Below are 16,820 nucleotides of genomic sequence, written 5' to 3'. Positions count from 1 at the left end.
TCTCTCCTGTCTCATCTCAGCAGTGTATTTTCGTAGGTCCGCCTGTTTTGCTGCCCACTCTGTCTCTGGCAAATCTTCTCAACCTCTGCACCTCTGGCGTACACCTTACCTCTTGTATGCATAAATAAATAGAAATAAATCTTTAAGAAAATACCTGAAGAGAGAAATCCTAAAGAGAACAAGAGAACTGGATTAGCATTGGCCAAACACCCAGCAACCCGCATTTACAGGGACACATGGACAGATCCACCACCAGTGGTCAAGGTAACGCTGCCTAGTGTTACCTTGGACTTGAAGGTAACAGCCAATGGACACATTCACACACAGGCCCACAATAATGCACATACAGACCTTCAGGATCCACTTGATACACAACTAAAACCGCATAAGCCAGAGAGATCTACCATTTGCACCCCTCCACACGGTACCCACAGCTCCCACGTAGGGTTCCCCCTTAGAAACCTTTTTCCACTCCAACCCCTCCTGATTCCTAGTTACCACTTCTCCCCAGTGAACTGTCTCCCTCTTTGGAGGCAGATCCAGGACTTGGATGAAGAAGTACAGGTAGGGTTTCATAGCCAATGAAAAGATTTTATTAAGACAATGAGAAAGCAATCTGAGGTTTGGGGAGGTACATTAACTGCAGGGTCAAGAGAAACAACAGCAAATACAAAATCCCAGCAACAACCTCGGTCCCTGACGTCTTCCCCTCCTAGCCCACCCCCAGCCTTTTGTGAGCAAGTGTCCTTCATCCTCATCCAGTTGGACACATCAGTGCCTGAGCAGAAAACAGGGAAACGCGTTCTCATTGGGATAAATAAGTTGTACTGGACATTTTTAAACTTTAAATTTAATTACAATATATATAAATAAATAGAACAGACAGCAACAGGACAGTGAAGTGCAGCCTGAATTCAAGTTCTGCAATTTGTGCTTTATCGTCTTTGTTTCTTGAGGGCCCCTCCTGACCACTTTCCATGAGTGGGAGGGGTCCAGAGAGCCCACTGGGGCCTCCTGCCAGCACCCCTTTTCCAGGGGTAGGAGATTCTGGGATGAAGGGAGCCAACTCCTCAGTAGCACCTCTGATTTGTTTTCAGTAGCCCTTCAGCCATCAGTAGAAACAGCAGGGCCTTGATCCCTAGGAGCACCCACTGCTGCCCAGACACCTTAATATGCAGGGCTCTACCCCAAGAATCAGGCTCTTCCATGGCCATTTCCTGCCCAAGCCCTTTCCTGTTCAAGGGTCAGGAAATTGCACACTTGAGGCAAGTCCTGCAGCCTTATCAACAAATCACTACAGAGAGGCTGCCCCTCCCTCTTATCCAGCCCAGATGCCTAGCGTGGGTTTTTTAGATGAACACCTCTTTCTGGCCTGACTCCAACCCCACCTTTTAATCTTTTCATGTCTACCCCAGGAGCTGAGACCTTATTTCAGGCCTTGGGAGCCTTTTAAGGCATGCAGTGGGGAAGCATTATTTCCGATGCTTGGCATCCTTCTCCGAAGCTTTGGTGTCACCATGCCCACTGCCTGCATTGCTTAGAAACATCTTGTCTAGCCCCTTGAGTGACTCCAGTAAGTAGTTCTGGAAGGCAGTGAGGGCAGCACAGATGGCAGGCCCACCGAAGCCATGGGTGATGAGGCTAAAGTGTGTCAGGCAACTCTGCACCCCGGGCTCCAGGATAAGTGCAGGGCGGCTATTGCCCAGCGGTGAACGGTCCTGAGCCATCAAGTCCACAAATTCCTTGCAGATCTGCCTGGTGGGAGAGGGAGAGCTGGCGGTTAGAAGACAAAGGCCTAAGTCAGAGAAGGCCCCGACATACGCTGGGCACTTTATATGCATTATGTATATGGTTGCTTGCCCTCCTGATAGTCTGCAGATGAGCTTACCCATTTTACAGAAAAGGAAAGTAAGGTTCAGAAATGTTAATTGACTGGCTCAGTATCACACAGTTAGTAAATAGCATACTACAACCTCTTCTGTGGATGTGCTGTCCACATTCCAAGTCCAGCTCCACTCCTACATTATCCAGGCAACTTTTCTTGATCCTCTCTCCCACCCCCAACCTACACCCAATGCTTCACAGAGCTTTGGCTTTGAAATTAGGGGACAATCCAGACTCTGCCTCACATAACTGAAATAATAGCTAAACTGAGGCCTAGATGCTATGCTAAGCACACTGTGTCATCTCACTCAATCCTCACAACTGTCCTAGTACCATCATCATATGGATGAGGACACTGGTTTCAGACAGGTTAGGCCACCTGCCCAAGTGACTAAACGGATTTGAATTCAGCTGTAGGCTGCAACCATTCATTCATGTCGCACCTTTGTGTCACCTCGGAACCCAGTCAGCATCTTGGACATCACTGGGACCAAGAAGCACTTGGATGAGTTAGCTGAGCCTGCCCTGGAGCTGTTTATCCAGCTACCACTTGAGCAGCCTCATAGTCCCCTGAGCCTGGATTCTACTGCTGCCGAGGGGCCTTGAGAAGAGCCTCAGAGGAGGGTAGGTGTTTTTGTGATTTGAAAGGGCTGCTGTGATTTGAAAGTGGAGACTGGATGATGCTCCACACAGGAGAAGGGTAAGCCTAAGTATGCGAGGGCTAAAGAGAGCAAGTAGGTCAGCTGGAGTGGGTGATTGTGGAGGCCAGATTGTGGGACCTTCACGGGAATCTGGATTGCACCCCACCAGTTGGTGTTTTTTTCCCTTCTCTCTGTCTCTGTACCTTCTAGCTGTGGGACCCTCTCTGAAAACTAAATTCTAATGGAATACCAATTAATTAAATAGGCCCTGAAGCCTCCCCAAAGAACCTAGTTTGAAAATCAGTAAAATAGGTATGGGCACCTTAGAAGGTTCTTGGGGTTGGGAGGGTGAGGGAGGAGTAGGGTGCTGGGATAAAAGCCCAGGAGTGGGGCCAGGAAACCCGAGTTGAAGTGGTAGCATGTGAAAGGTGGTACGGGAGGTGCCAGTGAGACCTTCAGAGGGGTCAGGTGTGAAGCACAAGGGGAGGTCAACCTGGGGACCTGTGTGGGCACTGGTAGCCCGATGGAAGTCACTGGAGCAAAGGGGCTGATGGCAAGACCACAGAACCTCAGAACCACAATGGGACCGCAACAGTGTATGGGGTGTGGTCTCTACCTAGGGCCCTGCGTTAGCCTGCCTGCGACATCGCTTTTTGCTGATGTATAGAGCCCTGATAGGTTCACAGGCGTCCATGCGTGCCCTGCGCTGTGCACAGCAAGGAGCTAGTGTGTGCGGGTGTGGTGGCACAGGTATGCATGAGTGTAATCCATTGTGCCCGTACTTGGTATCTTTATGTTTTCCCCGCATATGCCTGTGTGTACACCAGTGACAGCCTAAGCAGAGTGCCCCACGGCACCACATGCGGCACCCTCACTCACTTGGCAGCCAGCAGCATGCTTTTGCGGCTGTGCAGCTCCCCAGGGTCAGCATGCTGTCGGCACAGGTACTCGGCAGCTGCCTTGGCTGGGAACTCAGTCTCACAGACGTAGCCAAAGTCTCGAGCCAGGTGCACGGCCTCTCCTGGCGGGGAGAGAGCAGGCGGATGAGCTGCCGCTACAGACAGGCATACCTTGGAATCGGGAGTCCAACCTTGAACCTTAAAGCCTCGATGCCCCTGGCCAGGGGCATCCTGCCCCACCCTGCTTCTGTAGATACCTTCCTCTGGTTTCCCTCCTTAGCCTAGCTCCAGGCTCACTCCCATTGCCCTTCCTGTGGCCAGGGGTGGGGTCAAGCTCAGAGTGGTGAGCTGAGCCCCCCATGCATCACACAACCTGAGCTCGAGGTGACAGAACACAGTTGCCAACCTCCAGGAAAGGGGCTCACCTCTTCATGCTTTTCCACATGCTTTTCCATGCTGGCCATTCCCCAACCCCAACACATGCACACTTAGAGGCACTCTCTACTGTGTGAAAACACATGTGCAAGAACAGACGCATAAAGACTATACCTGCATATCACATACAGCCCTTATTTATCCATGACACACGTGACGTCCATGTGACTAACACCCCAACTGCGTTAAGACACAATCACACAGCCACACAGTGAGCCCCACTCACCCTCCACCAGAGAAGTCAGCAGTGTCACGTTGGCAGCCTTGCGGCGACCAGCTGGCAAGTTGAGCCCAATCTTCTCCAGGCGTTCCCGCAGGCACCGGCCCCCATTCTTGGACTTAGCTCTTGACATGCACAGAGAAAGACAGTCTATAAAGATGCATGTAGGCTAAGTGGCCCGCCACTTGCTACCGCCACCAACCCCTGCTGACGCTTGGTTCTGACTCTGGAGATGATCTGGGACTACCCTCAGCTTGGTCCCAACCTCTTCTTAATTTTAACCTTGGCTTTACAGCCAAGATGAGTGCCGGATACCTAGCACACAGCTGCCCTCTGTTTATCTCTAATCCTCAACTACAGGGACAAGCTGGGTGGGGAAGGATAGGTCAGCATCTTAGGGTCCTATCTTAGCACACCAGCAGGGACATATGCTGCTACCCAGGACACACAGACCTATGCAGAGATGCACAGAGACACACAGACACATGGGGCAACACACACACAGTCACTGGGGACACTCACACATGAACGCACTGAGGGCCAAGAGTAGAGACATACACATGTACCAGGAGAGACAGACATGCAAGCTCGGCCACTTGGGGACACACAGGGATGGAGTCAGAAACAGACGTTCACGTCAAATCTGGATCCCAGGGAGATATGTACGGACACTCAGGAACACACACAGCCACTCTGGGGTGCTCAATGAGGCCAGGAATAAGGAGATTCCCCATGCACAGAGGCACAGACATGTAGATCTTCCTGTATCTAGTTTCAGGTGCATTCACAATCACACACACACAGCAGGACACTCTCTAACCAACACAGCCCACTAAGATTAGTAACACAGGAAACTCAGTTGTGGAAACACACCTGGCCATCCCCACATGCACTCACACACACGTACACACCATCTTCAGACACATCAAAACTCAGTCCCGATGCAGAAATTCCCTATCCAGGCCCAAGGACATGCTGAGAGAGATAGACACACAACTGTGAAGACAAACCATGCTCCCCACTGAGGACCGCCATGCTCCCCACCCAAAACACACACACCAAGGAGATCTCTGCTGCCACATGGAAAGGGCCTTGGGTCCTGGGAGTACTTTTCCTGGGGCAGGAGGTGAGGATGGCACTCACTCTTCCCAGCCTTGTCCATCCTGCCCAATAGGGGTGACCTTCCACCCCTTCTTTCTCCACCCTTCACCCCAAGCCTACAGACCTATGGGAGCTGCTGGGGACATGGGCCTGCCCCCAGGGCATGCAGAAACTCCCAGAGAGACAGAGGCAGAGATGACCTTGTGGTCTGGGATGAGGTTGCCCCTTCTCTGACCCCCTGAGAAGGTCTGAAATGACCAGGATTTTGGTCCAGACACTGTGCATGGAGTAGTGGGCTGACCTTCCTACCTGCGGAGGACGCCACCCAGGAGGGAGGCATTGAGGCACTCGGGAGGCGAGAGTCGCCGCTGGACCTCCCCCACCGTCACCTTGTACTTGGACGTTGAGCTGAGCAGTGAGAGCCGGCCTGGCACGGAGCAGAAGACCTCACTGGGGTTCGTGATGCCACCAACCAGGCTGTCTTTGGCCAATGTGAGGGCCGAGAGGCTGCTGGCTTTGGAGGGGATGGGGACTGTGGAGCAGAAGCAAGAGCAAGGGAGAGAGAGACAACACTGAGCCAGGGGACACAGGGCGCTAGCCAACTATGGAGTGCATGCATTGATGAGGCACCAAATGTGTGCTGCACGCTGCGCACACAGCCACATCTAAACTCTCAGCCCCTTTGAGGGAGGTTCTACTATCCCTGCTTTACAAAGGAAACTGAGGCACAGTGACGTTAATGTGATTCACCCAAGTTCACTCAGCTAGTGGGTGATAGAAACTGAGCCTCGAGTTGTCTGGCTCTTGAACCCATGTCCCCTACACTGAGTCAGGCTGGTTCCCTGTTAAAACTCAAACAGCTTCAGCAGAGTCTTGGATCTCTGGCTTGTGCAATCAGAGAGGGAGTTGGCAGTGAGGAAATGGAGTCTGAGCTGGAGGCAGGCTTCCCATGCAGCAGCGGAGCCCAGCCGTGTCTTACCCCACCCCCCAACAGATCACTGAGGGGCCTGGAGGCTTTGAACTCCCACATCCCAGGGATAGGGAAGTTATGGTCCCATGAGACCACAGCCTGGCCCCCTCCTTGCCACGTGACTCTGGGATGCTCACCTCCAAGTCCTTGCTAATTATCTACCAATATCTATGAGAGGCAGGAAAGCGAATCTGAGAAGTGAATTTTCTAAAACCCGCTTGGACACTCTTGACTCTGAAAGAAAGTTCCTCCTGCAATCTAACCTCCATCTTCCTGCTTAGCCTCAGAGGGAAGAGAGCCTCTTCTTTCAAGGAAGTGAGTGTCTTGGTAGAGAAGGCAGGTGTGTGTGTGTGTGTGTGTGTGTGTGTGTGTGCGCGCGCGCGCATGTGCGTGCGTGGGCACTGGGGCATGAGATGGAGTGCGAAGCCAAAGTGGGGACCAATAATTACTGAGAACTCCCTGTGCCAGGTAAATCCTCAGGACACCCCTAGGGGACAATATTTGTTATTTCCATTGTACAGAGGAGGAGACAAAAGCCAGCCAGTCTAGGAAAGAGCAGTGTGCCTGAGCCCACACGGCAGGTAGAAGCAGGACCAGTGGCAAGCCTAGGCTGCGGTCCCAAAGACAGGTCTCTGAGCCTTCTAGCCATTTGGCTAGTACTTGTTGGGCCCCTTCTTGCCTGGATCTGTGAGTGTTGAGGCCTCAGGAATCAGAGGTAAGCAGGACTGACTGGGCCCCTGACCTGGCAGAGAGCCCTCCCATGTTCCCCTCTTTAGGCCATAACCACCCTCCACCATCATCCAGCAGAGCCCTCAGTGAGGCCCCTCACAGGTCTCTTCACCATAGCCCACCCAGCACCTAGTCTGGTGCTTCCAGGTCCCCATGTGCGCACGCACACACACACACACGCACGCACGCACGCACGCACGCACGCACGCACGCACGCACGCGCGCGCAAATCTCCCCTGCTGAGTGTCTGCATAGCCCCTGCCTGATCTGTTTCTCTGCCCTGCTCTAGAGGGAGCTTTCGGAAACACATCACCCCCTCACCCCTAAATAGTCAGCGCCTGGTGGTTTTCCTGAGAAGCAAGTCCCAGCTAGTGCCAACTGTATACCAAGTGCTTCAGGGAAACAGCCCTGTGGAATAGATGCTGTTATCCATTCCCATCTCAAATGAAGGAAATAAAAGTTCAAAGAGGTTACAGCAAGCAAGGAGTAAAAATGAGTAAAATTCTGATCACAAGGAGTCCACAGTTCGTATACTAAGCGTACAGTGCCCCTCCCACCTCCTTCCTGCCAGAACCCTGCCTACCCCTCCGGTTTGTCCTCCATTTGTCCTTTGGATTAACCAAAGGAAACATGCTGTGACCCACATAGGTAAACAAAATTTTGAGTAGCCCCATTGTTAAGAAGTAGAAAGAAATGTGAAATTAATTTTAATCTATTTTATTTACCCTAATATATCTAAGGTATGGTCACTGAGAAGTCATCAGTATTTTCAGAATTATCCATGAACTATTTATATTCTTTTCTTGTACTTAGTCTTCAAAATCCAGTGCATATTCTTCCCTTGTAGCCCGTCTTAATTCAAACAAGCCAAATTTCAAAGGCACAACAGCTACACACAGCCAGTGGCCCACACAATGGACAACACAGCTCTGGAGTTCAAAGAGGGGGAGCACAACAGGTTACCCCAGGAAGGAAGGTGCCAGATGGGTGCAACAACTGAGTAGGACACACCAACATTACCACAATTCTCCATTTGCTTTTTTGCTGTTGAGACCAGGATTTTGGATTTCTATGTGAAATGTCTTGGTTTTAAACATTAAACATCGGCCACAAATTCAAGCATTAAAAATCCCAACACAGGCCAAGTGGAACCAGGTGAAGCACCACCAAGGGCGGGGGTCATCAGCATGGAAGCTCACTGAGCCCCACAGAACTGCTCACTGTCTGAAAAGGGCCCTCTCCTTCCCAGGCCGCAGCTCAGGTATATCTCAGTGCAAACCCCTTCCCCTCGTTCCTCTCATCTTCCATCCCTGTCCTTACCACATTAAACCATCCTGTCTGCTTCCATGTCTCTCTTCCCCACCAACTAGGTATGTCCTGGGGGCAGAAGCTTGGCATAAGTGGACATCAGTGAATGTGGAATAAATGACTGAAGCAAGAACCCTCGAAATCTGAAATGGGAAAAAGAGTGATCGCCCACAGCCCAGATTGGGGTGGTGGGAGTGTTGAGAAAGAATTCCTTTGTTAGCAACTGATAGTTAAACTGCCCATCCCCTCAGGGCCCCCATTCAGGCATCAAGGAAGGGCCAAAGGGTCAGGAATGGGGGTGAGTGAGAGAGGTGGAGAGGTGGAGGTGGGGTTGGGGGTGGTATAAGGAGAGAATGAGTAGCACACACTTCCCACCCCAGGCAAGTTCTCTGTTTCCAGAACAGGATCAAAGTTAGGGTGAAGCAAGTGAGGCACTGACTTGGATATAAAATTTAAGGAGTCACCAAAAAACCCAGCAATCAAAATAAACAATACTTTAGTGCAATATTAAAAAAATAAAAACTAATGTAAAAAGTCCATGGTGACAAAATAACAAAATTTTAATTAGAAACAGGTTTTGATCCTGTTGTTGTACAATCCTGCCTTACTCATTTTACTCTAATCCTTGCCCTCTCCCAGAGTGAGGAATACTCAGAGCAACAGAAATTTCTTCTTTCCTCCAGTAGCCTCCTCCATCCAATTTCTTTTAAAACCTGGGTTAGGAAGGGGGGTAAGACCTCCCTGGTGGCGCAAGGGGTTAAGTCTCAGCACTGTGAAGCTATCTATAGCCACTGCAGCAAGAGTTAGATCTCTGGACTCCCTGCTTCTCCCTTTAGCAGTGTATTTCAGTCAATCTATCTGCTAGTTCTGCTCCCCACTCTGTCTCTGTCCCCACTCTTTCACCCCCCTGTATCCCTGGCCTACACTCCAGCTCTTGTAGGCATAAATAAATAAAATAAATCTTTAATTAAAAAGAAAAACTGGGGACCCCTGAGGCCAGGTCCTGTGAAAGGAAAGAGCGACAAGGCTGTGTAACGCTGTGGATGTACAAATAGGGACATGTGTGATACACGAGTATCACAAAATGATTATGTTCTCTATAGTCACGGTTGTGAGGGTAAGATTGTGCATGTGCACACTTAGTCATTCAATAAACACTGAGCGCCAGCTATATACACAGTCTCTACCCTTCTCTGTGGCAGGAATATGACAGCATGCACATGGATATCTGTAAGTGCTTTTCTTCCTGTTAATATATTTAAACATAGAATGTGTGCCAGATTTATGTAAACATAGGTGCAGCTAAGTGCAGGTGTATGAGGAGAGGATATGTTTGTGTATATCAGTGATAGACCCTGCTGCTTTTCCCACTTGTCCCCTTTTTCTCAGATCCTCTTCCATCAAAAAATGGCAAAACAATGGAGCCTAATTTAGGGAAACAGGTGGCCTGGGAAAGGGATAGTCATAGAGGTGGGAATTAAAATAGCAGAGATTTGCAAGGAGAGAAGGTATCTCCTTGGAGGTATCTCCCATGCATGGTGATTCCTAATGCTGACGTGGTCTGTTCATGCTGTTCCTCTGGTCACACATGCAGAGCCATCCTCATATATACCAGATTACAGACACAAGAGTTCCCAGTTATCCAATCAGTGAGGTAAGAGGCTCACACACAAGTCTACTCTCTCCACAGGTGGTAGATATGGCCTGACCACTGAGCCTGGGAGTGTGCAACAGACACTTCCAGAATTGTACTTCCTTCTAGAAGAAAACAGGATAAAAATCTTCATGACCGTAGGCTGGTCAGAGTTCCTAGTAAACCCCCAAAAGCATTATCCAGTAAAGAATATAAGTTGAACTTCATCAGAAGTTCATAAGATATTATGAAAATGAAAAGACACACCAAAGACTTGAAGAAAATATTTGCAAATCACACATCTCACCAAAGATGTGTATCCAGAATATACAAAGAATTCTTATAACTCAGCAATAAGAGAAACAACCCAATTAGAAAATGGTCAAAATATGTGAATAGACATTTCTAAAAATGACAAATGAATGGCTAAGGAGCACTTGAATAAGTGTTCAACACTATAAGTCATTAGGGGAACGTAAATTAAAACTCTACTGAGATTCCACTAGGGTAACTATGATTAAAAAAAACAAATATTAAGTGCCAATGAGGATGTTGGAGAAACTGGAACCCTCACACATTGCTAGTAGAAATACAGAATAGCACAGTCACTTTAGAAAACAGCTTGGCAGTTTCTTTAAAAATTAAATACAAACTTACCATAAAGTCCAGCAATTCCACTCCTAGGCATTTACCTAAGCAAGATGCAAACACATGTCCACACAAAGACACGTCCTGAAGGATCACAGAAGTACGATTCACAAGAGCAAAAAAGTGAAAACAACCCGTGTCAGGCAACTATGAGTGACATCCATGCCGTAGGGTATCACTCAACGATAAAAAGAAACAAACAAATGGCACTGACTACACAGGGATAACTCTCAAAAACATGGAAAAGAAGCTAGATGCAAAAATCTGTGTATTTATATGTTCTGTATATTTATATATTCCATTTATAGAACATGTCCAGAAAATGCAAATTTTAGGCAGAAAGCAGATTAGTGGTTGCCTAAAATTTGGGATGGGAATAAGGATTAGCTATAAATGGAAATGAAGAAATTTTTGAGGTGATAGAAATGTCTTAAAACAGATATGGTAATGTTTACACAACTCTAAATTTACTGAAAGTCATTGAATTGTACTCTTATAATGGATGGATTTTAGGAATGTAAATTTTGCTTCAATAAACCAGTTTTAAAAATGCAAACTTCCAGGGATTCTCATTCAGTAGTTGTGGGGGTGCCCAGGAAATCTGCATTTTTAAGCAAGCACCCCAGGTAACACTGAGGCGTTTCCCTTAGATCACTTTAGGGTACCTTGGGGGAGGATCCCAGGAGGAAGGCAGATCCTCTTCCCAATCCTGTCCAGTGTCCTCCCCTCTCCCCGGCCGGGACCTGCTGGTTGTTTCCTTCTCACAGTTGTCAGAAGGTTTCCTTTAGCACGGCTTCCATCTTTCACTCCCATGCTCCACGTTGCCCTCAGGTACCCTCCAAACTATGTCTGAACAGGCACTAGTTTTTAAGTCACTTTCTGGGGCAGACAGAGGTCTGGGAGGCAAGTGAGGCAGGGTTATGGAATGCAGGGTCAGGCTGTTTTCATGTAAAATTTGATATGTTGCTTACCAGGGATTTTTGCATTTAAAAATTTTAAATGCAAAATAATATATTATTCAACTTGATTAGGGTTTGGGGGACCCTCTTAAATCTTGTGGCTGAGATGAGCACCTCACTCACTTCACCCTGGGCCTGGCCCTGCTAGGAAATGTACTCCCCAGTCCCTCCCCATCTCCCTTTTCCTCCTCCGGAGCCAAGGTCAGTGAAGGAGACAAGGGGACCCTGATTATTTATGTCAGCCCCAGCCAGACCCCCTGAGGTCCCGTAATGTAATGGAGCCCAGCAGAGAGGGATTTCCCATTCCAAAGCACCCACTTTCCCCAGAGGACAGCCTCAATTCTCACATCTTCTCCAACTGTGACTGTATAACCTGAAACCCACGGAGATTTATTTTGAACTTTTCTCCTTGCTCGGACTGTGTCACTGGCAGGGCTCTTGCACATGCTGTGCGGTGAAAATAGCTCTGTCTACGCCCCTCTCCCAGCCCCTCTCCCAGCGCACTCAGATTTGAACACCCTTCACAATTCACTCAACAGATACCCTTGGAGCCCCTACCGAGCTCTGTCCAAAAGTCTCTTCCCCTGAAGACGCCCCACCTGGGGCACTCACTGCTTCTCCTCTGAGCTCCTACCTGGACTGACTGACCGACCGACTGGTACAAGAGAACACCTAGGTCAGAATTCCTAGGTCAGAATCCCTCCGGCAGGTCGCAAAACTGGAGGTGACAAATGTCTGCATTAAATGGAGGGCTCCCTCCAGGTGGGCCTGTGCCCAACGTGCCATGCCCTGACCCACATGTGGCTGCAGCGGGCCACTGGCCTGGAAGTATCTGCGGAGGCCCAGCTCGCCTCCCTTTCCGGGCTCGTGCTGGAGAAGCGGAGATTTAACCACCTAAGTCTGAGCGGGGAGAGCTTCCAGGCTCCCCTCCCAGACACACCCTCCAAGTAGGAAGGCCCTTTCTGGGGCACCGTTTTGCACCAGGACCCCAACAGCCAGCGATTCAAGGCGCCGCTCCCGCCGGGGTCGGGAGATGCAGAAGGAATCAGAAGCCTCGGCTGGCTAAGGGCGACAGTGTGCAACTCCAGGGCCCAGGGGGAGCAGGGATCCCCACTACCGCGTCGGTGTCAGAGAGGTCTTTGAGCCAGGAGACGGACTCCAGCTGCTGTCCGAAGGGCCTGAGGACGAAGAAGAACGCTAATCCTCACCCGCTAAGGGGTGGCTCAGTGGCCACAGTCCCGCGAGACGGCAGAAAACTGCCTGCTGAGCGGGGCCTGGAAGCTTCGGGATGCGGGGCTCCTGCCGCACGCCCGCTTCCCGCGCCCGCGGCTGCGCTCCGAGGCGAGCCACGCACCCTCTTAGATCGGGACCTCAGGGGACCAGCTCTGCTTTGGCGTTCGCAAAGCCCGAAAACGTGGGTACTGACCCTCTGACCCTCTGCTCCCAAAGGCCCGCCGCACCAGCTGGAGGCCCAGCTCGCCGCTCGCGAACCGCACGCTTTCTTCGCAGGAAGCCCGGGTTCTCACCCGCACCTCTTGGCTGCGGCGATCGGGGTGGTAACTCACGTCCCGGGAGAGGGGCTCAGGGCGCAGTTCCCAGCCCAGGTGGCAGGTGCGCCGCGTGGCCGCCGGCGAGGTGACGCTGCGGCCGGGTGGGGTGCGCACCCGTGCCCGCCGGGGACGCCCCGCGCTGCACCAGCGCGCACGCTCGCCCTGGAACCGGCGCGCAGAAGCAGCCCGGCCCGCATTTGTGTTCTTGGGACAACCTTTCAGGATACGGTCGTGCATCTAGGACCCGGGTAATGGAAGCTAAAGTCCTTTGAGAGAAATCAACTCCGGGAAATTGCAGTCCCTCCTTGCAGGTAGCCTCCCCACCTGGCTCTGACCTGGGGATTGGGGATTTAAGTGCTCGGAGCCCCCCAGCTGATCCTTCTGCACTTGCCCGGGGCAGAGATTCCCACTCCTTCCTTCCGCAAGTGCTAGAGACTGGGCTTCCCCAGGGAGTCAGTAAACCGAAGTCCTCCAAATTCTGGAGCGCAAGCCCTTCAGAAGTGGTCTGGGGTGGGGTAGGGGAAGAGGAACAGGGGAGAGGAGAGTTCAAACCACGGTCATTTTTCCAGTGGCTACAGCCCAGCAACTGGCTCTTGCCAACTGCAAGCTCTCCCTTTCCTGGAATTCCAGAAAGTCCATTAAACCAAAGCAGCACCCTGCAGCTAGGTCCAGAATACACACCTCCGCCCCGTTCCAGGCAGTGGGTTCCCAGCAGCCTCCTGACACTCCTATCTCCAGGCGACACAGCTCCAATACCTGGAGCCCTCAGGTTTTCGAAGACCCCTCATCTTTCCCACACACACCCCAAGTCCCAGGTCCCCCAGCCCTAGCTCCAGCCCTCAAACCCCCAATCCCAGAACCCCACCCCTGTCTGTCTCCTCTGAGTACACCTGGAGGGCAAACAGAGCTAGGGCTTGAGTTCACTCCTTTGAAAAACAATTCAAGCCAAATCCCCAGTGAGCAGCACCTTCCTGAGGCATGAAGGGCTTGTCTGAGCCTAGGAATCCCTTCTGAGTACCAGCCCCAAATCTAAAGTCCGCCCCCCATGCCCTGACCCCTCTGAATCTCTGTCTCTGTCTTTCCCTTGCTTTCTTTCTCACCTTTTCCTGGCATAACTGGAACTCAGCCCTCAGACCAGAAAATCCACTGGAGGGCAGGTCTAAAACCTTCGGCTTTTACTAATGCAAAGAAACACAAACAACCCCCACAACACACAGGGAGCAAGTTTCATTGTGCTTAGAGGTCCTCAGTGCTAAAGAATAAATTCTAGGGCACATCAGAGACCCTGACATACACACCCAACCATATGGAAATGTGCACCAACGTAACAGACATGCATCACACACAGTAACAGAGACACACACTAAGAAAAAGATACCTAGGAAGGCACATATAAACATGTACAAGACCTTCTCACATACACACCCACACCCAGGAGCAGGTAGGCCCTGACCCTCCTTGCACAAGGCTAACTAGTGGACTTTACTCACGCACCAGCTTCCCTAACCCTCGCCTCCAAAAGAGGCTCCCGCCAGGAGAAAAAATTCTCCAGGGAAATGTGAGTCCCTCCCCCTCCCTCTTGGGAAGGAAGCTGGCAGAAAGCTCGAGCCAGGCTAGGAAATGCTAAGACTCAGTAATGTGGAAATCATTTAACAAATCCGTGGGAACAGCACCCCCATTCCCACCTCTTAGGAAACAGGAAAGTGGTTTAACTCGTTCTGCAAATTAACTCCAGACCCACAAGAATGCCCTCGTTAGGCAGGGAGAGGCCAGGCCCCTGTGGGGCCTTGGCTTGTGAGGGGAGCCAGTTGAGTGCACGGACTGGTCCTGGGGTCAACTCACCAACAGGCATGGCTGCTCAAGCTCTGGCCAGGCTCCCAGCCTCCACTGCCCTCCCAACCAGAAGAGTGCCCAGTGACCACGGAGCCAGGCAAAGCACAGGAGACACACACCATAGGGAAGAAAATGGGTCTGTGTGCCCCGGGGCCTGCACCATCTCCCCTGCTTCTGCCCTGGCAGAAACACACCATTTTTTTACCTTTTTTGATCACAGACTGGTCCAGAAGGCTCATTCCTGGCTCATCCATGATCTGCAAGTAGGAAAGGATGGTGACCAAATAACCTTGGGCCAGATAGGCGGTACCAGGATTCCCCAAGGCTTGACAACCTCTTCAACCAGACACGGTACCTCCCTGTGCCGTGCAAAAAGGGAATTTGAAAACTTGGATGACTTCTCTTTCTCACAACTGGACTAGGCATAGTTGCCCTTCTTGGCCTAGTGTGGAGGGACAGGAGTGGTTCAATCCCTGCCCTTTTACTCTACCAAGAGTTGCAGTCATCAGGTGCTGTGCAAGGACTCAGGGCCAGCCGGCCTTAAAGGCCAGGGTGTGACTAACCCTGGGACACATTCTCTGAGTCACCAGAGAGAGGTGGCAAGATGGGAGAAAACTCGGGTTCTGGGATGCATTCCTCACTCTTTGCCTTCAACGAATCCTACCTAAATCACCGAGGGGGTAGTGGCCCATCCCGGGCCCTTCTGGCCTCACCTGCAGGTCCTCTAGGCCGGGCGGTGCCGCCAGCCCCGGGAGGCCGAGGGGCGCATCCGCCAGGCCGTGCGCGCCGTCGGTCAGGCAGTGCAGGAGCCGGGGCACCGCAGCGGCATAGTCGCGGCGCGGGTCGAGGCCCAGGGCACGGGTGGGCGGCGCCAGCAGGCCGGGCGGCTCGTCGTGAGTGCGGGCGGCGGCGCGAGGCGCGGCCCAGGCGGCCTGTGGCGGCTGTGGCTGCGCCAGGGGTGCCAGGCCACCATAGGGGTCCCCGGCCAGGTGGGGAAACGCGGCATCGGGCGCCTGGCCGTAGGGCAGTGGCGGCTGCGGGTAGGGCGGCGGGAAGTAGGGCGGCTGGAAGTCGGCGGCTGCGGCGGCCGGCGTGTGGCAGAGCGGAGGCGCAGGTCCGTAGGCCGCCTGGGGCAGAGACGACAGGCGGGCGCCGCCAGCCGCTGCGCCCAGCCCGTCGGGGCGCTCCTGGGGAAGGAGAAGCGCGCGTTAGGTCACCCACGGGCAGGACCCCGGCGGGTAAGTTCCCTCCTCAGCCCGTCAGGGTCCAGTTGCCGTCCTGGCCACCTCCCCAGACCCGAAGTTCTATCTCCAAGTGACTGCGGGGGCCGGGGGCTAGGGACAGCGGTCCCTGCGCGCACCGTCCTCAGCTGGCGGAGTCCCTTAGCTCCTTCCCCCCGACGTCTCGCTGGAGGAGGAGGTTCGGAACGTCCAGCGCCCAGGCTCCCCGATCTCCCCGCCCGGTGTCTCCTGCGCCCCCAGCCCGGACAACTCACCATGGCGGAGTAAGTGTGCACCAGCATGGGGCGGGCAGCGCGGGGCGCGAGGCGTGGCGGCGGCGGCTCTCTCGCCCGACGGCGAGCGCGGCGGGAAGAGGCGCTGGAGCCGGCACAGCCCGCCCGGGGTCCCTTGGCGTCGGCGGGGCGCCCCCGAGCCCGGAGCCCAGCGGGCGTCGGGTCCTCAGCTGCGGGCGCCCCCGAGCGGGTCCATGGGGGCGGGACTGAGCCCGGCGGGCGCTGATCGCACTTGAAAAAGTCGGTCAACTGGTGCCCGGTGCCCGCCTTCTTCCTCTGAGCGCAGCCTGCTCCATGCACTCCAATTATAGTGGCGGGGGCGCGCCGGGCCTCCGGGGGCGCGCATTAAAGAGACACGCGGTGGCAGCTTTCGCCCTTCTCCCAAGCGGCCGCTCAGGGGGAGGCGGGGCTTTGGCGCGACGCCGTGGGCTGGTAGCCGGGCAAGAATCCAAGCCCGCGGGTCTGAGCCGCCTTCGAGATTCCAGGCTCCCAGGGGT

The 16,820-nt window shown here is 52.7% G+C and overlaps 1 protein-coding gene across 1 annotated transcript; it reads right to left on the bottom strand.

Moving 5' to 3' along the window:
- Positions 1 to 839: 839 nt before the first annotated feature.
- On the bottom strand, positions 840 to 16,601 carry TFAP2E (transcription factor AP-2 epsilon). The gene is made up of 7 exons (XM_037498818.2): positions 16,306 to 16,601; positions 15,524 to 15,997; positions 15,016 to 15,067; positions 5,490 to 5,712; positions 4,086 to 4,204; positions 3,405 to 3,546; positions 840 to 1,755 (listed from the first exon to the last, which is right to left on the bottom strand). The coding sequence occupies exons 1-7, from the start codon at positions 16,330 to 16,332 to the stop codon at positions 1,473 to 1,475; spliced, it is 1,320 nt and encodes a 439-aa protein (XP_037354715.1). The 5' UTR covers positions 16,333 to 16,601; the 3' UTR covers positions 840 to 1,472.
- Positions 16,602 to 16,820: the final 219 nt, after the last annotated feature.

This window comes from Talpa occidentalis, unplaced genomic scaffold (genome assembly GCF_014898055.3).
Source record: "Talpa occidentalis isolate TD23 unplaced genomic scaffold, MPIMG_talOcc4v2.1 talOcc4.9, whole genome shotgun sequence".
NCBI lineage: Eukaryota > Metazoa > Chordata > Mammalia > Eulipotyphla > Talpidae > Talpa > Talpa occidentalis.
The sequence above is the reverse complement of the archived record's forward strand: the minus strand, read 5'-3'. Positions and strand labels throughout refer to the sequence as shown.

Coding starts and splice junctions, on each gene's coding strand:
- TFAP2E (XM_037498818.2), bottom strand. CDS start 16,332: ATGCTGGTGCACACTTACTCCGCCATG. Junction 15,068..15,523: donor CCGGCCTAGAGGACCTGCAG/GTGAGGCCAGAA, acceptor TCCTACTTGCAG/ATCATGGATGAGCCAGGAAT. Junction 1,756..3,404: donor AGCATGCTGCTGGCTGCCAA/GTGAGTGAGGGT, acceptor CTCTCCCACCAG/GCAGATCTGCAAGGAATTTG.